The sequence below is a fragment of the Falco peregrinus genome, chromosome 3 (genome assembly GCF_023634155.1).
Source record: "Falco peregrinus isolate bFalPer1 chromosome 3, bFalPer1.pri, whole genome shotgun sequence".
In the NCBI taxonomy this organism is placed as follows: domain Eukaryota; kingdom Metazoa; phylum Chordata; class Aves; order Falconiformes; family Falconidae; genus Falco; species Falco peregrinus.
The window spans coordinates 59,879,246-59,900,683 of NC_073723.1; the positions used below are offsets into that span (position 1 = coordinate 59,879,246).

The 21,438-nt window shown below is 38.3% G+C and overlaps 1 protein-coding gene across 1 annotated transcript; it reads right to left on the reverse strand.

The window, feature by feature from the left end:
- Window positions 1–258: 258 nt before the first annotated feature.
- On the reverse strand, window positions 259–19,559 carry AKAIN1 (A-kinase anchor inhibitor 1). The gene is made up of 2 exons (XM_027785333.2): window positions 19,197–19,559; window positions 259–3,543 (listed from the first exon to the last, which is right to left on the reverse strand). Exons 1-2 carry the CDS (start codon window positions 19,210–19,212, stop codon window positions 3,353–3,355), a joined length of 207 nt encoding a protein of 68 aa, XP_027641134.2. The 5' UTR covers window positions 19,213–19,559; the 3' UTR covers window positions 259–3,352.
- Between the last annotated feature and the right edge of the window lie 1,879 nt (window positions 19,560–21,438).

A 21,438-nucleotide genomic window follows, 5' to 3' on the forward strand; every position in this document is an offset into this window, starting at 1 on the left:
CTTCTGCTCACTCCTTACTGAGTGTCAGTTGGGGAAGATGTTACCAACAGCTTGAGTTTTACTCCTCACTCTCACAAACCCTTTTTAACAAGTTGATCCCTGCATTGCAGGAACCCATTGAGAGAAACTGGGCTATGCCAATATTCAGGTTTTCCTTAATTTCATTTCTTCCCAGACCTGAGAGGGTAAAAAAGAGACTTAGAGGGAATCCCACATACTTCCAAGAATTTATTCTACATCCTCTTACCTTTTCTCCTACTTTAAATTTTTTTAGAAAAGCCTTCGGTATTGACACATTAACCCCTGCACTTAACGTTAGCACACATTTAAAGAACTGCAGCCTACAAACATAGCAAGCACAGTGCAGGATAGCCACAGGCACCCGATTCTTTTTCATGAAAGGAGTTGTGATAAATGTACTTTCACATGTTTGTGCATCCTTATACTTACCACTGATGAAGGCTAAGAGGTGGTGAGTTAGTTTTAAATACAAAGAGATACCATTTTAATTATCTTATACTTTTAAGATACGAATTATTGCTGAATACTGCATTAATTACTACAAACATTGCTTGCTTTGCAATTGTCTGGTGAATCTGAAAATTGCTTCCCTTCTTTTGACAAGAGAAACCAGAGGCATGTAAGGTATTAAGAGTTTCTTTATATTTTTTTTTTATTTGTAATCAGACCTGCATCACAACTGTAATAATTTCTATACTCTCTATTTTCTCCAGAAAATATAATCTGTCAGTGAAGATACCAAAAATACCCGCTTTCAGCATGTAGTAGACATATAACAAGCCAAAGGCAAAGTTTTCTTTTGTGCAGTTCTCTCCCATGCAGTACAGACCTCAACTACATATCCTGGATGCAAGTGGTGGGCAGAACACTCTTTGTCAATAGGAGATACTAAATGCATGCCTTAATTTAGGGATATATACTGTAGATAGGAGATGTATTATCTGGCTCTCAGGGAAAACTACACTATTTAAGCTACAGTATTTGTTTTCCCTCAACAGGAGACCATAGAAAGCTTCCTCAAGGGTCTGTTAGGCTTCCTACCATTTTTATCTCTCCAAGATACTAGACTTCTAACAGCACTGAAAATGATGGGCATGATTTAATGGTTGAGTAATGGTGTGTCTAAAAGAGGACAGTAAAGGGATATTGTGGAAGATCATAATGGAAGGAGGAGTTGATAGGCTCACATCAAGCAGTGGCTCACTGGCTTTTGAAAATCCTCTTTTTCTAACACAATGATTTTTAAAAAATGGACATGCAAAGAAGTTTCCGAACTGCACAAAGATTATTAAAATAATTACCAGGAACACTAAAAAAAAAAGACATATTGCAAATTTCTGGGGACAAAAAGCATTAAAAATAGTAGAATAATCCCAAAGAGATAGGGATTTTGTTGTTCTACAGTTCTCCTTCCTACATTACTGTAGGTGAGTCCATGGCAAACACCATTTTGCTCCAACAAGCTCGCTCTACCCCATCTACTAGACTTGCATGCCCATCAGCCTCAGAATTGAACCTTTACTGATGATTAGTTTTCTTAGGCTTTCAGTCAGGAAAGATGCAAAGAGTGCTCAGAAAAGAGCTACCTCTCACCCAAAGGGCAACTGATGGAAAAGCTAATGGCAAAAAAATTACTATTATGACACACACAGATGCCTCAAGACCCAACTGATTCCACCTTCCAAAGTTTTCTTGGCTGGAAAAATTCACCCAATGTCTATAGAAGTGAACCAACTGTGTACTTGCAATCTAAGTCAGTTTTCATTATTAGAGGATTTAGAACAATTTTAATCGTGTCAAATTCTTCTTTGCATTTTTAAGTGAAAGAAGATTGAGCTAAATCATTATCTGGTATGAGTCAGTGCTGTTATATTTAAAAAAGACAAAAAGGAACTAAGTAGATTTCAAAGGCTTAATATACAGTATGTGGCTATTCATGACTAAGCCTATGGCCATGGGAAAGAATCCTAAAGTTGTTTAACACAGGCAGTAAGACACAGTAAGTAATAGTCAATTACTTAAACCAAAGTCTCTTTGAGAATCATCTAACCAAGTAGAAAAGCAATTACGGAAGTTTGTCTCCTTTGCAGATCCTGTGCATCAGCTTCTTTATATTTCTAGGTGTATTACTACAAGAATTCAGTTGAAGCAGAGCTACAAGTCATTTCTAGAATTATATATACTGTTATCCATTTTGGATGTGTAATAGTGCAATCATTACAGTACGGGAGCATAAAAGTGAAAGCTACATTTGTTTAATTTGTATTTTCAGAAACATCATGGATTTCTTTAGCTATATAAAGCAGTTAAAGGATAAGTTCTGTATTGCCAGCTATTCTGACGCTGTGCTATTTAAGGTGAAAATCTATGTAACAATTGCAAATATCTAAAGTCACTTTATGCCCAGCAGGTGAGAAATATCTACCATGACAGAATTCAGACACAGTGTATTTCTATCCTTCAAGATATTAATAAACTCAAAACCTTTTTTTTCTTTTTTTTGAAGCTACTCCAGTCTTCATTTTCTGTAAATCAAGCCCCAGCAAAGTTGCAAAACTGAAGAAAAAGCTAGCAAACTCTGTATCAGCACATCAGTTTCTCTTCTTTCAATATCAAGATAATTAAAAGGAATAGTTGAGGCACAAGTGATTTCTATGCAGAAGTACAGAAGTATTTCAAATAAGTAGATTAAAATTGCAGTATTTCTTTTAACTTCTTTAAAAAAAGACATGGGTCATAGGTCTACGATCACAGTCATAGATCACAGTCACTGCAGTCTTACTGGATTGCGCTTTTTTTCCCCAAGATGAAACAAGAAATTGGTTCATGGAACTTACCAAATCCACTTTACACTGCCATTTCACATAGCCCATGTTTGATCAAAGCAAAGTACAAACTCATGCTACAAGGCAGCCTGAAAGCATTCTGCTACACTCAACAGGATACTATTTCTTTGGTGAAGACAGCTTCAGTGAACCCAGTAACTCAGTCCATCCAGCTGAATTGACATAAACATTGCACGCAGAGCTTAAATGAAAGTGCACTGACAACAAGCTGTTGAGAATAAGTCCAGACCGTAATAGCTTGTGCTTGAAAGTACTTTTATAGCTATGGTTACTGTTTCTGTTAGGAGGCACTGCATAAATACGTAGTTAGTCATCTAATGCACTTAATATTTCTCAGCTGAGGACTATTGCAGCTTTTACCCTATGTCTAGGTGTGATTATACTTTGGTTTGCTTTACACCAGTAACATTGCACTAGCAATACGGCTGATACTAAAGAGAAGGCTGAAAACACTGCAGACCGGAGGATTGAAAAAACCCGCTCCTTCAGTTCTTTTCATGCTTCTTGGCTAATTTTCCTCTTTCTAGCTGGAGGCTTGTACTGCTGTTTGTTCGCTTCTCCTTTTGCTGGCTCTCCTGGGAAACTTGCTGCACTGCTCGGAGGATAGCAGTCTGCACAATCTGCTTGCTGGCATTTTGCAGCTTAACTTCATCTTGCTCCGTCCCTGGCTTCTCACCTGCCAAAGCCAAATGACAAAGAAAGGAACTAAGCATTTGTGGCTACTCCAAAAACCCAAAGAATAGAGGAGGAGGAGGAAAAGAAAAAACCCAAACACCAGACAGTGCTTGGGAACAGTTTATTACATAAGAAACCTGCCAGCACAGAAGATGATAAGTAGGGTTGAAAGCACCTTGGTGGCTCAGCGCTGCAGGACTGAGAGAAGGGGGAGACTTTGAGTCATACAGCTCAGTTACCTACTTCACAGCTCTGGGGACATCTGTGGATTCACAGCTGAAACAAGCACAGCTGCATTCTGCAGCAAGACAGGGAAGGAGAATTTTGTCATCCAGCTGTGAATCACATCCTTCTTGATTCGAGCTGTGCTTCGGGATAGGGAATCGGGCTTCATTTTGCAAGCCTGACATGTAGCCCCTCACCCCCATACAGAGAAAAAGCTTTTCATTAACAATTCCATTTACTTTTATATCAGATTAAAAGCCCTCATCTATCAAATTCCAATTGACTTTATGGTTCAAAATGTCGTTAAGTGTCAGTTTATTAATCTTTAGCTACATTTGCAAAAATATTTGTAAAAACTTTAAAAAATGCTCAGATTACTATAGGTGAAACAAAAAAGAAACCCACAACATTGTCTACAGCAACCTCACAAATAGCATTTCTTATATGGCACTTACTTGTTTTGCTGGAGTGCTAAAGTCTGGAAAAGAAAATAGTAGTGTAGTGTGACTGCTGACATTTGGTAATGAAGATAATTTACGTTAAGAGGTTTCTCTTTGGAAGTATCTTGCCTCCTAACACAAATGACAATTTGGATAATAATGAATGTTGTGTAATGTTCAAAGCTGATCTTGATAAAAAAAAATATTTCTGAATTAAGGTGATCTGCAGCTACTGGTGTTTAGGAACATGTAGACTCAGTTGTTAATTGAAAAGCTTAGGCTAGGTGCTTACATCACTAAATTTGATTTTAAAGGTGTTTAAGATACTCATCTCAGTTTGTTCTTAATTGACTGTTGTGCTCAAGTATTTCATTAAACAGGACGTGTATTTTACTGTCCTTTTTAAACTCATACATTAAAAATTATGTTCTGAGAGAAAACAGACTGAATTAAAGGTCAGTGGCTTTTATGAGAATTGTGATAAATTCCCAATGTTAAGATTTTTTTGCAAGGAAATTTAAGGTAGAGACAAAAAGTAGAATCTCTTGTTTACTTTAAGGAAGACACTACTAAGATGTGATATGCTTGAGGGAAGAGACAAAGTCCCGCACCTGAGTAAAGGCAATCCCCAATATCAATGCAAACTGGGTGGTGAATGTCTTGAGAGCATCTTTGTAGAGAAGGGCTTGGGGATACTGGTAGATAAAAAATTTGACATGAACTGGCAACGGGCACTTGCAGCCCAGAAAGTAATTTGTTTTCCGGGATGTGTAAAAAGAAGCATGGCCAGCAGGTCAAGGAGGTGATTCTGTCCCTGTACTCCTCTCTCATGAGACCCCACCTGGAGTGCTGCATCCAGATCAAGACAGACATAGGCCAGTTAGAGCGGGTCCAGAGAAGGCCACAGAGATGATCAGAGGGCTGGGACAACTCACCTGTGAGGACAGGCTGAGAAGGTTGGGGTTGTTTAGCCTGGAGAATAGAAGGCTCCAACATGTCTCATGTTGACTGTGGCCTTTCAATATATGAAAGTGGCTTATAAGAAAGCTGGAGAGGGACTTTTTACAAGGGCCTGTAGTTACAGGACAAGGGACAATGATTTTAAATTGAAAGAGGGTAGGTTATGTTGGACATAAGAAGAGATATTTTTACAGTGAGGGTGGTGAGACACTGGAATCAACTTCTCAGGTTGCTCAGAAAGCTGTGGATAGCCCATCATTGGAAGTGTTCAAGGCCAGGCTGGATGGGGCTTTATCATGGTTTAACCCCAGCTGGTAATTAAGTACCACACAGCCGCTCGCTCGCTCTCCCCTTACCCACAGTGATGGGGAGGAGAGTTGGAATGTAAGACTTGAGGGTTGAGATAAGAAGAATTTAATAATTTAAATAGATTAAAAATAAAAGAACAATAATAATTATGATGACAATAACAGCTACAATGAAAAGGGGGAGGGAAAGGGTAAAATCCAGAGGGAAAGGAAGAAAGAAACCTGTGGAGCACAATGCCACTGTTCACCACCTGCTGATCGGTGCCCAGCCAGTCCCCGGACAATGATCTGCCCATCCCGGCCACCCCCCCACGTATATGTACACCAGCCATGACGTCCCATGGTACAGAATACCACTTTGGCTAGTTTGGGGCAGCTGTCCTGGCTGTGTCCCCTCCCCACTCCTTGTGCCCCTCCAGCCTTTTCGCTAACAAGACCTGAGGAATTGGAAAAGTTCTCGACTTAGTATAAACATTACCCAGCAGCAACTAAATCATCAGTTCCTTATCAATGTTGTTCTCACATCAAACCCAAAACACAGCACTGTACTAGCTCCTAAGAAGATAATTAACTCCATCCCAGCTGAAACCAGGACAGGCTTTGAGCAACTTGGTCTAGCGAAAGATGTTCCTGCCCACGGCAGAAGGCTGGACTAGATGATCTTCAAAGGTCCCTTCTGAACCAAACCATCCTGTGGTTCTCCAATTCCACGATCTGTGAGTCCAAAACGATCACCAGCAAAATGATCAAGACTTACTCTATGAGAAAGAAATAATTTGTTATCTCCCATGTTTCTTTGAAAGGACTTAGAAAAAAATACACTCATGTCTATTATGTTCATATTACACATTCTGGCTAAAAGTAAAATACAAATGCGGTTTAATTCTATTGAAATTGAATAATTAAAAGACTGTTGAACTGTACTGAGGTGATAAAGTTTGTCTACAATTAAGAGTTTAAGATCTTGAAAACTTAGAAAACATGTTTTAAGCTGGAATTCCTGACTGAATGGAATCACTTGGAATTGTTGGCAAAATCAGCTCCCCTGATTAAGTTTGTTCCACTCCTCAGCACTTGAAATAGGGGTTTTTTTTGGGTAAAATTCAGTATTACTTAACAGTAAAGTACAGCTATTTCTTTATTACTCAAATATGAACTCACTTTGTATTACACAATGAATTAGTCTTCTTGCTGGGCTGAAGAAGATCAGCCAATTTGGCTGATGTTCAGAAAAACAAATGTTAACAAAAGCATGAATAAACATGAAACTTTAAGTAGAAATGAGTATGTTTGAACGGACTATGAGGTTATATGAAATGTGAAAAATTTGCCAACCCCTATAGCCAGTAAAAACCCCAGAAGTCATTGTTAAAAACACACTGTCATCAAGCACATTGCTGTTGAAAATTACCGATTTCTTTCCTTTGGGATGCTTTACCGTTATTTACTTGGTTCTTGTCACTTCATCTACAAATTCTGAACTTTAAGTATTTTTACATTAGGAAGGCCATCTGCAGTAACAGCCAGTTGAAAAAGTGACAGTTTTCCAGTGAATTTCTGCCTGAGATTTTCAGTCGTTTATTGTGGAGCAAAGCTTGCCTGAAGGCACCACTCAGATAAGTGACACCTAGATTACATCTGTCCAGCTCTAACCCCTTAGATGACTCTTATTTGCTAGGAAAACAAACCAAGAACAGAGCACCCAAACCCCCTGGACTACTTCTGCCCTGCCTCTGATGGTTTAGGTATGTGCAGAAAGGAAGTGAAAACAGCCCAAACAGACTTAACAATTTTGCAGCTGTGTAACACAGTTAGGGTGATAGTAGCACCCCTAATTGGCTTTGGACATGGACAGAGTCAAAGATGTTGGCCTGACCAATAAGACCACTGGCAGTTTATGCTGACCACCTAAATTACAAAGCCACACTGAAAATAACAGCCCTTTTTGAGGGGGTATCTGACACTGTGTAGAGGTCTGAGCCTACACTGGGACCATTTTGTGTGGGAGCTGGACTGCCAGGCAGGATCCAGACATGTTGAACAGTCAAACTCCCCTGGGTGTGTGGTATCCCTCACAGCTGGCCCGTCTGGACATGATTCTGGGCAAATGGTTCTAGGTGACCCTGCCTGAGCAGAAGTTGGACAAGATGACCTCCAAAGGTCCCCTCCAACCTCAAGCCTTCTATATTCTTGTGATTCTAGCAGGTAAGGCTGCCATAAAACCCAACTTTTCCACTTCCTATATAGGAGTAAACACCAGCCTCTGAAAGAGTATCCCAAATACATCCTCTTCCAATTATTCATTTAGAGGAAAGCAGTTAGCACCAAGCTGTTTTCTGAGAAGCTCTATTATTGATATGCTGGACCTACTCTAAGCAGAGAGGGATTGACTAAGGAGGGCAGCGATGACTCATGCAAGGATCCCAAAGGGGCTGAGCTGGAACAGATCTATCAAACGGCTCCACCTTGCTGAAATACAGCCTGCTGCAGACATAAAAAAGGCAGAAATATGAGGGCTTGTAGAATTAATAAGGCATTTTAAGAACTGTATATTTTCAATCAGGTAAAACAGAGACAGGGCTCCTATTGTCTAAGTATTTGGTGTTTAGCTAATCAAAATAAGAGTTACTAGGGTGATAAGATGCAATTAATTTTTATTTATGATTTTTTTTAGATTGGAATAATAACTAGTTTAATTAAAATTCCATGACAAAAGGTCACTTGAAGTAATTGCTGGAAACAATTTGCAGGACAGCAGAAACAGCATTCTGCCTATTAGTTATCCTTGTCTAATGACCACTTTTTTTCTCTTGATGTCAAAAAATCTTTCCTACTTATTCTCTGTCTTTAAACGCTCACCTGATTCATACAGGACCCCAGCAACCTAACTCTGTAAACAGAACTAAAAAATCCAGGTTAAGTTATGTTAAATGCAAGGTAGCAATTTTATCATTAAGATGTGATGAATTCTCTTCAGCCTGTTTTTATTACCTTATCCTTCACCTGGTCAGTTTCATGCCAACTAACACAACAGATGAAGAGTAATTTGCAAACTCCAGCCTGGTTCTGCAATATAAAGTATAGTTTGAAAGATTGAAAAAACCTTATAATCTTGGACTGACTGCAGGAATCAGTCACATATTCCACTTTCACCTGGAAGTAGTGCCATATATCAGTACCTTGAAATTCCTTTGGCTCACTTGAAGATGCTCCCCACGTATTCTAACAGTTTGAAAAAATAAAAGCATTTGAAGTACATTCCAAGTTTCATTTCAATTACTAGAACTAATACTAGTTTAAGTCCAAGAACATCTTGTGTGGGAGACTACATTCTCTGTGATGCTCTGGACTATGGAATATGCCTGGAAAAGTATACATGGAAAATGACAGCTACAGAGAAAGGACATTTAGTACACATTAAATCTTGAAGAACTTCACTCTGGTTGCACATGGACTTTTTCTCAGGTAGCAATTTCTTCAAAGCATCCCGAGTCACTCCCTTTCCAGCCTGCAACCAAAGCAGTCTCCTGCATCACCTGCTGATATCCCCTCTACCTTTTCCCTTTCAGCTTGCTACAAGTTACATGAAATATGCCTTATAAACACTCCTACTGAGTGATACTCAACAACAGGTCATTTGTTTGAATCAGCAGTTAAGTTCTCTACCATATTTTTTCATAGGATTGTTGGAAATACTATCATGAAGCTGAACTACCACAAGATGACCTTGCCCTTGCAAAGACACAAGTCCATCCCAGATCCACTAATGCTTGCAATGAACTGTGGGGGAATAAGACGCCTTTCAGTGAGTGCAGAATCAGTGATTTAGAAGGAAACTGAAGCAACATTTCTTACACGGGAAGAGCAGGGTCTAAATGGTGAATGAGCTGTGGTAGGAAGGAACTTTGGACTCTCAGAGAACATCAACTAGAAATAATTTATCCCATACTTTTTGAGAAGACATCAGTCATGCATGACCATGAATGTACATCCAATCTCAGGAAAGTTCTACTGGCCCCCAGTTACCACTTCTGTGTAAGGTTACGTTTTTTTTCCCAGGAGAAAATAACGTCTTTAATTTTAATTCACCTTTCCTCAAAGCACTGACATTTATACAGCTCATCATGTCCTCCCACAGGTTAGGTCTCACTCTGTCTTGAGGCACAATACAAACACTGCATTTGAAGAGAACAGCTTAGCTTATATGACAAGTTTCATGAATCCCAAGGGCTATGCGTCAGAGGTCAAAACTTTATGTTCTGCTTCACAAGAATAACAAATGCAGTTTAATTCCAGCAAATGAATACCACTTAAGTTCTTCTTCTGGAAAAAAGAAATTTTTTTTTGTGTAAATAGCTTTGAGCTTAACCATATCTAAAACTGAAAATAAAAATCACATTCCTGTAAGCAAACTTCTGAATAATTTAAACTCACCATTACCCAAAATGTATTCCCCTATTTTTTTAAAAATACAATTTTAATTTATGCAAAATTTCTGAAGCTGAAAGAGCCGTGAATAAGATATTCTTTCTTCACCTCACAATCTCATAATCACATAAGATTATGCAAGTATATCCTTTAATCAGAAAATTCATGATTTTTTTTAACCGTATATTGCTTTGCATTGCAATAGTTAACCATTATACTATTTTCTGCAGCAGTGCAACATTAGAATTATTTTTCCGTTATTAATAACAATCAATAAAAATCCAAAGAAAATACTGCTTTCTGGTAAATCTATTTCAGAAAATTACTGCTGTAATTCTTATAATCCAACTGATGGTACTAATGAAATTTTTGGATGGAATGAAGTGTAAGTAAGCAAGGCTGTGATGATGAGACTTCATCACGAGGTCCAGTATGGATGCACGCGAGCTCTATTTATGGAGAAAAGTTGCAGGATATTACCTAAATTGTGTTTATAAACTGTAGATCTTTCAAAAAATTAAACCTGTCAAGTTTGTAATGACATACAAGTATGTGCATATGTTGCAGTAAATAACAGTGTCATTCTTTGCATGAATATTGGTATTCTACTACAAGAAACCAAGTTCAGTTCAACCTCCCATTGGCATTGGGCAGTGACACATCTCTCCATCTTGCCAGCCACAGCATGGAAGTTCCAGCTGAGCCTCTTCTGGTGAATATTTTGTAACCTGTGAATAGAAATGGTTAAAAAATTTGCCTTCTTTGATTTGCTTTATAGGTTTGTGCTAGAATTTCAGCACTAGAAGCCTGATTTGAAGAAAAGATATAAAATACAAGGCTGCACAGCATCCATAATCAGGAAATGTTGATGAGTCATGTTAATTACAACCAGAATGAATGAACACGGCAGTCAGCCAGGGCTGAAGGCTTTCCAACACATGTGCACAAACCCAGCTTTATGCATGAGATCATTAAGTTATTTACAGGATTAGAGAACCAATTTGTCTCAGTGTCAGTAATGATGCCAGTTCAGAAACCTCATGAAAAGGTCCTACAATGAAGTTGTAAATTTAATCTTTAAAAAAATTAAATAAGGAACATATTCTTAACTGCATTAGAGTTAACACTGTCCAGTACTGTTTCTCATTTCTCAAATGGAGCCTTGTGAGATCCTGACTGAGAGCTGTCAAGTATCAGAGGGCAATGCTCAGTTAACCTGGTTGCTTGAGGAAGAAGGGAAGACACTGAACATATCAGAAATGCTAAAATCATGTAGATTCATGTAGAATCATCACATTTTTCCAACCGCCTAACTTGTGGTGTGCAGGGGATTTTAACACTCCCTTTCACTAGAAAAGACACAGCTCAATTCAGTTATGTTTTCTGCCCCAACTTCATCCCTTAACTCCTATGTACAAGCAGCACAGAAGAGGAACTGTATGAGGAAGGAGGGCAGCACAAACTACTTTGTTGCTCAAAACAAACTGTAGAAACCAAACTGGAACAACCCTGCTCTAAACACAAATCCAGGAGGAATGAAGGGCAAAGAAGTGCAGAAATGCAGATGAACTGTCTCAAAGGACATAACATCATCTCCAGAGTAATACTTCATTGTATCTTTTTAACCCAGACATTAGCTGTATCTGACCTGAGTTTTCATAATTATTTTTTTTTCCATTGACTTTTGCACTTTCTTAAGAGAAAATACCTGGAAGTTTCTTTGGTTTGTTTGCTATATAATAGTTGTCTTTCTGAAGACTCCAGTGTTATTTCATACTATCGGTAATACACCAGCCAAAATGAAGCTTCCGAAGTTTTTTAGATTACGAGGTTTTTGGGATCTAGAGATACATTACCTATTCTTAAGCATTTTCATAACATGTTTTATGTAAGATTTTTTTGCCATACTTAAGATTAACTAAAAACAGATGATAAAATTTCAATTTACATATTTTCTAGGTATTTTCACATATAGCAATAAATTCACTCCTTAAGGACAATGTCTTTTCAGCTTTGAAGAATGAAGTCACTGAAAATTCCACCATACCCAAATCCAAAGTGTGATACTCAGATTTTGGTTGCAGAAGGAAAAATTCTGGATCCAATACTGTCAACTAACATTAACTTATGAGGGTTTTTAACTCCTAGGCTGGAGTTCAATGCACTATAAATAAGATACTTCCTAAAGAACATCTGGGACCAGCTGCTCCAAAGTTAATGAAAAATTTAAATTCTTACCTGTACAATTTTGCTATTTCTTTTAGGGAACACACTTCAAATACCGAAATAAGAGATCTCTCTGCATCAAATGCTGTGCTTCTCCCATGGGGAGAGAGGTCCAATGGCACACATACAGGTGACCCACATGTCATCTAACTCCCTCTGCCTTCTATTTTCTACTGTTTAGGTGCTCAGAGATTCCTGGCCAAAAATAAAACATTAAGCACAGAAAACTAGGTAACATTTATGTCTTCTGAACCTGTACCAAAAAGTTCGCTGGTGGACTTGCACAAATCCTCACCGAGATACCCAGCCTTGCTAGGTGTTAGAAGACTCTTGGTATCCACGATTGTATCGCGTAAGTAAAAGGAAAGAGGCATATTTCACTGCTAAAGATTTATTGTGCTAGCTGTTGTGTTCTGCAATGCTTTGTGGGTTTTGGTCTTGAAGAGCTATGTACAGGTTAATTAATATTTGCAAAATCTGAACCTTTTTTTTTTTTAAAGTGAAGATAATAGGGGAAAGGTTATGTAACCTGTCAAAAGCCAGCAAATCAGTGGCATCCTGCTACATTTTAGATGTGTTTCAATTTATACCAGATTATTCACAGTCTAATTTCAGAAATCAGCTAGTTAAACTGCAGCTGAAGCACAGCACTTCTTTATCTCTAAAAAACCAAAAAGCCGTATATAAGGCTATTAGTAATCAAGGCTAAGCTTTTATATTTATGTATGTATACACACAAACTCACAAGAGAAAGTGAACCAAAGATTATATAAATTTAAAGTGCACCTTGAAAGAGTAAAACTCAGGGGGTTTTATAGCTGTAATCTTGATGGAATCTGTTTGCAACAGTATGACATGCTGTTTTCCCTTCTTGGAGCTAATTCTCTAACTTCCCAGAGAAATATTTTCTGGTCTTTTGAGAAAATTTACTTTGAGACACAATATAATGTCAATCTGTGAGTAATTAACAGAATTAGTAATGGATATGCATCCCGTGCATACTGAGAAATAGCGAGTGGATTCACTGACCAAAATAAGAAAATACAGTGTCATTACATCAAATATGCATACTACAGAGTGAAGCAAACGTAGGTAATCCACAGGAGACTATATTTGCCTTACCATTAGAGAAATATCGGAGTAGAATATGGCTCAATTTACTTCTTCAGGCAGAAAATTTCAGACTCTTGAAGAAGGAAGACAGCGTCCTCTGACAATGTGACTACAGGCATTTGCAGGGTCAGATGACAGAAGCACAGAGCTCACCTGCCTTGACTTCCCTGGCAAGGCATTTTAAAGGAACCTGAAGCATTTTATGGCTATTCAGGTCAGCTTTTCATTTCTGCTAACATCAGTAAAGATTCTGCTCCAATTACAATCCCTTAAAAAATAATAAAACTTGTTCTGTAGGAGCTTGCAAATTATTATGGAAAGAACACACTACAAATGGGCAACCAGTACTCAGATACTTTCAGAAAGCCTATACAGAAATCATTAATATGTTGCTTGCAAAGAACTTCTGCTTAACTTAGTTTTTGTAAACTTAATACAACAGATTATGTTCTTAATAAAATCCTTATTAGACAAAATTGAAGATAGGGGAATAAATCTACCTTTCACTGTGTTTTACAGTAAGTGCATTTAATTTCCATTATCATGATAAAGCTTACAAGGTTTGAATCATATTATTTATGTCTATAACACGCACAACAGAGCAATTCATCTAGAAGAATAATGATTTGGAGGGATAAACCGTAGAGGTCAGCGTAACTCATTCCTTTTGTACACTCACAGTTTGACTTTTCTGCTCAATACATGGAGCCTATACACAGCACCAGTAAGGACGTTAATGACTGTATCGTTCATTACCACCATCCCCCAACTATGACCAATTCCTTCAATATAGGCTACCACGCCGCCACTGTGAAGACAGAATTCTTTTCACTGCCAACTTGAATAGGATTCAACCCAGTGATATGGAAGTAAAAGGTGCCAGCCTCATTTGGTTAAGCCTTTGGTTCTGTTAAAAATAATTTTAACACTATGTTGATTCATGCTTTAAATAAATATTGCACCTAGGATTGTTGACTGCTTTTTAAGCTTGCCAATTTCATCACATTTCTGAATATCTATGAACTAATTTTCTTTCACCTCACCAATGAGATCTATTAGTGGAGTTTCACAGCAGGGGAAAGATCAATGTGCCATTGGGGAGAGGTCAACACAAGAAACAATTTTTCCTCAGCAAAAAAGAACAAGAAATTTCTTCCTATACGATTTCTTCCTACTAGGCAGCAAACACTGAAGTACTGTTGAGAGCTCTTAGCTGCAAATGCATCCAGATACTTTTGAGGGTAACTGGCCTTCATACTCACTACCAGCCATCACACACTCTGGATGAGAAAACCATTATACCAGACTGCACGAGGCCTGCAAAGTAGCCTTGTCTGTGGCCTCCAAATTATGTCTGTCACATGGACTTTGTCAACACTACAACAAGGAAGAATTCTTTATGCAAGTATTCTTACATCTTATATTAGGGGTTGGGTGGTTTTTTGGCACTGCAGAACTTAGAGCATTAGTAGAATGTAGCACAGCAGTTAAGAGGAACAATGACCATTCTGCCTTACTACAATTGTTCTCATGGGTGAAAGGCACTTCATAACAGAGACTGCCAGAATACCACACTCAGCACAAACACTGGAGATATCCCACAACAAGTTATGTTCAAAAAAGTAAAGTTATTGGTAGCATTTTTTCCACTCATTAACAGGTCCCTCCATACTGTCTTGATCTGTGCATTGCAGATGGGGTTCTCCCCACTATCTATAATTCTATGATCAAAAAAGAAAAAGGCTATCAAGAAATGTCATGTCTTCACATCCTGCAGCACAACAGGTTGTTCCTTTCCCAGCTTTTTCACTAGAGGAGATCAGGACTATTCAGACAAGTAAGCACATCTGTTTCAGTGTGCAGCTGCCATGTCTTCAATTGCAGTTTAATGAGATTCCTAAAATGTTTGGTACAGGATGCAATTCTGATCTTCAGTGTCATTACGCAAGTCTGCTATACTACTCCTAGTTTAAAAATGTGAAGAGCATCTGTGCTGCTGAAAAGCTAGTTGAAATGTTACTGGCATTGCTGTCGTGCTGAGCAGTGATTTTTCTGACCTCTCTAATGTCTATATTTAAAGTTTAAGTGTGTTCACACATCTTTTTTAACATAAAAATATTGATACAAAAATTAGTTCTTCCTCCTTCTTCTTTTGAGATTGCAGGGTTATGAGTAAAGCCTGTGAATTCCTAGTTACGGAGAACATGTCAGGTAAGAAGGAATTCTTCAAATTACATTGAAAAATAACAAGATTCACCTGAAAGATGAAATCACATAATTCAAAGCAGATACAAGCTTAAAGGATGGAAATGTTCAGACACTGAAACAAGCTGCCAATGTAAATGCTGCTGTCTTTCTTGATGTATTCAGATCAAACCTGATTCCTTTCTAAGAGATATTATTTAGCCAAAAATACAAATTCCTATTCAACCACACACACCTTTACACAGCACTGACCAGGTGGAACAACTATGGCCTGCAACAATGAGACTCTATAATTTGGTAATTCTTTTATGGTCTTACATTATACAGTAAAAGTCCCCAAATACACTAAAATAATCACTAAAATTGTACTCTAGCAAGAGTTCCTTAGAAAACTCAGTATGTAGCTCAGACATCCCTAACAGGTTTCTAACTTTATTCCCAAGCTAGTTTTAAACATGCAGGCCATCTTTGTGCTTTATCAGGACAAAGGTATAAGACATAAGTGTTTGAGTGACTTGTGCATCAGAAAATAAATCTTTGGAGCCTCAAAAATAACTTTGTATCCTGCTTGTTCAGACAAAGCAGAAGTAAACAGTATTATTTTAAACTTCATTTCACCTTTCCATTGGAAAAGGTTTTAAGGTTGAAAATAAGCACGGACTATGTCCAAGGTAATTTTTGGGAAAAGTAACTGAAAGCAATTTGTAAAGTAGTAGTATGACATTGATTAGCAACTTTTAAAATTATTGTTAAATCTGATAACCCTGATATTGAAAGTGATCACTCCTTTGTAAACTAATGATGGGCCAAGAGAATAAAGGTTGCTGCATTCTATAGTTTTTGCTGATGCTTTAAAACCAATAAATGTTTTACTAACTTTTCATTCCTTAACTTACAAGGACAGATATTTAATCTGTGGAATTATTTATAGTCATCAATGTCTTATAAGCTTATCTGGCAGGGATATTTTTTAAAATTCGAATACACTATCTTCTGGAGTCTCCTAAGAAAAATTGCCTATTCAATAATGATGACTTCTTTTTGCTTTTTGACCTAACCCAAACCCTTGAAATTTTATGCTTCCCTACTGCAGTTCCATACATACCTCTGTCCTTACATCTGACAATCAGAAACTTTTTTTTGTCTACTTCTAAGGCTGCCTACAGCAGTTCAATTCATGAGAAGTAAAGAAGCTAAACTTTGTAATATGCAATTTGTCCACATTTCTACTACATGTATCAACCCGCATTGTAAGGGCAGCGTGTCATATGGGAATTCTCCAGGTAAAATGAACTCCCAGACATCTCACAGAGTTTGGATTGCATTTCCTATACACCAACTTATCATTAGCCAACCAGCACAACAAAATGCAATGAAGCCCCAGTCAAATTAAACCGAGTAAACTGGGTATGAAGAAAGGTCACATATGAATGGTAAATATGTAAATAGCTATATACTGTCTAGAATGAGCCAGAAAGCCCAGTTTTGAACAGAAGTAAACGTTTTTGTAAGATTTTGATTTATCTCAGCAATAACCAGGCTTGTTTGGAGTGTTTGTTTTGTGAGGTTTTGGTGGGGCATATTTTGTGGGTTTGGTGGTTTTTTTGGTTGGTTGGTTGTTTTTTACATAGTAGCTGTAAGATTTAGGAAAAAAAATGAAGCTTAACTGAAGCAATAATCAATTAGCTTCACCTTTTAAAAAGAATATTGAAACTTGGTAAACTTCTACATAACAGTTTATAAACATAGCATGTTCATTCAGTGCCCTGCAATAACACATCCACTACCTTAAGGAAAACAGCATCATTTTATGAATATGCAAAATATTATCTTTGTCTTCAGATAAACAAGTTCCATTATTTTTTCTGGAAAAGAGTTTCATTTTGGTTGTTGTTTTCTTTTCTTTTTTCCACCCCTATTCTGGAATGATGTTTCTCATTCTGACCCTAAACATTTACAGTTAGACAAATCTTTTTCTTCCTCCTCCCCACCCACCAACAAGTAAATGAAACAGAAAATAAGGTCATTCATCACAGTGAGATAAAATCAGAAAGTTGACTCAAGAAATGAAACTCAGTTCCTCAGTAAATTCATCATATTCCTACATCATATGGCCTTAAGTACTATGAAGATGCTAAAGACATACAAAAGCCTGATTTTTTTTTTTTATTATTTTTAAGTACCTGGAGAAGAGATAATGCCAGGGCAGGGCTGATTTACAGTGAAGAAAAACAATGATGAAATCTACTCAGGCTTGCTCTGTCTGAATACAAGAGATTGTCAAGCCCCTCCAGTTCCTTTATCATCTCTTTTACAAAGTCCTACTTAGTTACCCCATGTATATTATCACAACATCTGCAAGGAAACAATGGGCAGCAGACTGGATAAGAATGGCTATACAAGACAGATGTAGACAGATTTTTTTTTTTTTCTTTATGGATTAGAGTTGTAAAAAGAATTCATGCAGTTATTAATGAGATTTGGGGTTTGTTCATTGTCAGCCTTTGGAGAAAATAACATTTTCATTATTTTAGAGGTAATCTCTTTCTGCAGTATTCTAGTCCCATGGTGCATTTAAAAAATGGGTACAGTTAATGGTGACATTCTGTCAGATAAAAGGAGTTCAGAAAAAAGCCACTAATACCGAAAGGTGCGCTAGACAGTTGCTGGTTCTATTAAGATAAATAACTTGGTCCCAATTTCAGGACATGATGTATGAGAATGATCAAATTAGACAGCAACTGGGCAGTTAAAGAGACAAAATTAACTTCTGATAGTTGAAAAAGGCTATTAATTTCTCAATACATCAGACTGTTGAGTTGTTGAGTTAGCAAATTCAACTCCAAGATCACTTTTTTAATGAATGTATAAAGCTTTTGGATCCTTATCCCTTCACAGGCTGGACACAGAATTTCAAAGGAAGACAAAACTTCTGTTAGCTTTGCAAAACAAAGGTATTAATAATTACTCATTGTCAAGTTGCAGCTTTTAGTTTCCCTTTTCTATTGACTCGCTAATTTTAGAGACAATTATACATCTTTAAAGAAGTTAATTTCAAGTCCTTTCACTACATAAGGTATTATGCATGACTTACATTTATATCCTGGAACTATTTGGCCTCTCAACGCTTTCTGAACAACAAACTGCCTATTTCTCAGCAGAATGTACCAAGTCCTCTGTAGCTTCCTTTCTTCTATGATGTAGCACATATATACTACACAGCAGAGATTCTGCATCCTTATACAATAAGGTCTTGCATTAGACATGAGCTCCTGCTGAAGTCTTCAATTTTGTTCCAGTAAAAACTGCACAGAACAAACTTTCTGTTCTCTTCCATTCAAATATCGGGGGGGCAGGTGGGGGTAGGGTGGATATTTGTAAAATATCTCCCAGAGTTTTGGAGATTGTCTCATTGGCAGCCACCACTCTGAGTGCCAGGGAAGGGCTCATTCTCCAGTCACCCCCTTCCTAACCCTTTTGTGCAGTCCGACAAGCATAGTACCCTGTACACTTGCACAGGAGGCTCCTGTCCTTGATGGGAACCACAGGGGTGAACCTCATAACCTCTGGCTCCATGGCTAAACACACCCGAAGCTAAGCCACCTTCTTTGCAACCGCCTGTGCCTACTCGGTGGCAGCTCTGGTTCAGCCATTACCGCCTCCCCTGCATCCCCCGAGCAGCCCTCCGGCACGGTCGGGGCCTTCCCGCTGGGCTCCCCCGGCTGGGCTCAGGAAACGGCTGCCCTTACCTGGAGCGAACACCATGGTGCCTCCCGGGCGCGGCGCGGCTCAGCACCCCGGACAGCGCCGGGCCCCGCACGGCTCAGCACCCCGGACAGCGCCGGGCCCCGCACGCCGGCGGAGGCGGCCGCGGTCCCTCCCTCCACAATGCGGCGGGGCGGGGAGGGGGCCGGGGCGCCTCCACCGCCCGCACGGACACAGGCACAGGCACGCCCGGTCAGGGGATCATCACTGCCACAAGTCGCTGCCCTGCGGCGGCAGCAGGGGAAGGACAAAGAGGAGAGAGGTAATAGGCATCTGCCCAGCAGGGACACCGGCTAATTGCTTCTAATTACCTCTCGGCAACAGCCCGGCTGCCTGACATCTTGGGGTGCGAGACTTTCACTGCAAGCTAACATCCCTGCTAATAGGCTCAGTGACACCAGCCTTCACCACAGTATTTCAGTTTTCAGAGGTTCAAGTGCTGAGGAATTTATACTCTTGACTTTACAGGCTTGTTAACCCAGCTGTACCCAACAGAAGCACTTTGCTTTAAGAGGAAACACAAATATCTCAGCATATAAAAGATGCCATCAGAGCCAAAAGATAAATAGAGGAGGGCAAGCAGCAGGAGGACACAAAACTTAAATTTCCCGGCAACTTTTTTATTTCACAATGAATGTGCTTTTATTTGTAAAACCTACACTCAAAATTCCTGTGGGCCTTGAACTTCTACAACAGAAGTGAGAAGAACAACAGCCAGATGGGACACAATTTAGAGAATCTAACTGTCCTGTTTAAGCCTAACATGCAAGAGGTATTTTGAAAAATATTATCAGTGCAAATTAGGGAAAGTAGATTAAAAATAAAAATCAGCATGAACGTTTGCATGTAGATGTTTGCAATATGCAAGACATTTTCCAATTGCATGTTCACAACCGATGCATATTCCTACAAGCCTATTCCATTCTTTTCTTGGTCAAGCATTTTATACACACAGAATTCTCCAATTAAACCTGGAATATTTTAAGTCCTCCAATAAGGCCTTGTTCTTAAAATACAGACAGAGAAAAGCAGTGACCTGCTTAAATAGTCTGCTATATACTTCAGCAAAAACTCAAGAATAGCATCACCAAAGTCAAACTAATCATTTGGTGCCAGTTTCCACCCCCCCACCCCCTTTTTTTTTTTTTAATACTATACAAGATCATTTCTCCTTGGGAATGCCTTCCAGATTTATCCTCACCCACCATTTCTAGTATCTGATTTCTGGATATTCCTTTTATTTCTCTTAGCAGTTTCAGCTTCTTTATTGCCATTAGTTTCTGTCTCCTGTCTTGTGTTTCAGAGATCAGATTTCACTTTCCTCAGATGATAATTGAATTAACTAACCTAAACATTATACCTCCAGCTCTTCAGAAATGATGTTCCCTCCAAGAATGTTACTTAAAAATCTTTATTCTAACCTTTTTTCATCCATCATCATTTTCATTCACCTTAAGTCTGAGAACTAAGACGATACCTATGAAGTGAACTACAACAATTTCTAGTACAAGCATCCAACATAAAATACAGAAAAGATTACAGTCACCAATACTCAGCATTCTTAAAAGAAAGGTGAAGGATACCCTATAATCTTTAAAAAACCAGGTCTGACATATTATTTGGAAATACTGTAGGAAAATTTGCACTGCTATTTTTTATGATGTTATGTGGCCCCTACATATTTGATTCATATGTTCAATGGAGACTCAGCCATCATGAAAAAAAAATGTTAATCCACTTCCCTCTCAAAAAAAATAATCTGTTGGATGTATTTCTATTACATCATCCTCAAAAGAAATTAAATGTATGTTTCTAAGGGATTAGGTTTCAAGGCGGTGGAGAAGTTTGTTAAAAGATTTTCAAAACACTAAACATGGATCAGTGATCTGAAAGTCTGTAAGTGACCTGTAAAATTCTAGGTGGGTACCTGCAACTTTATAACAGAGCCTACACCATTTTGATGAAAGAATAAAGGTCTTTAACTATAATGCTCTATGCACACCCTTCTTTAACTGCTATCTGTATTTAATGTAATAAAATACTCAAAACAGGCACATTCTATTTTAGAGTTTTTAGTTTTCTTCCTGAAATTGAAAGTTATCAGCAAAAATGTTTAAAAAAGCATCCTTAGCTTTTTTTCCCCATGTAATTAGGTTTGAATTTCAGTTTTGTTCACAAGTTCAAATGCACAAAGATAACAGAATTGCACAGAACGGAGCTCTGTAG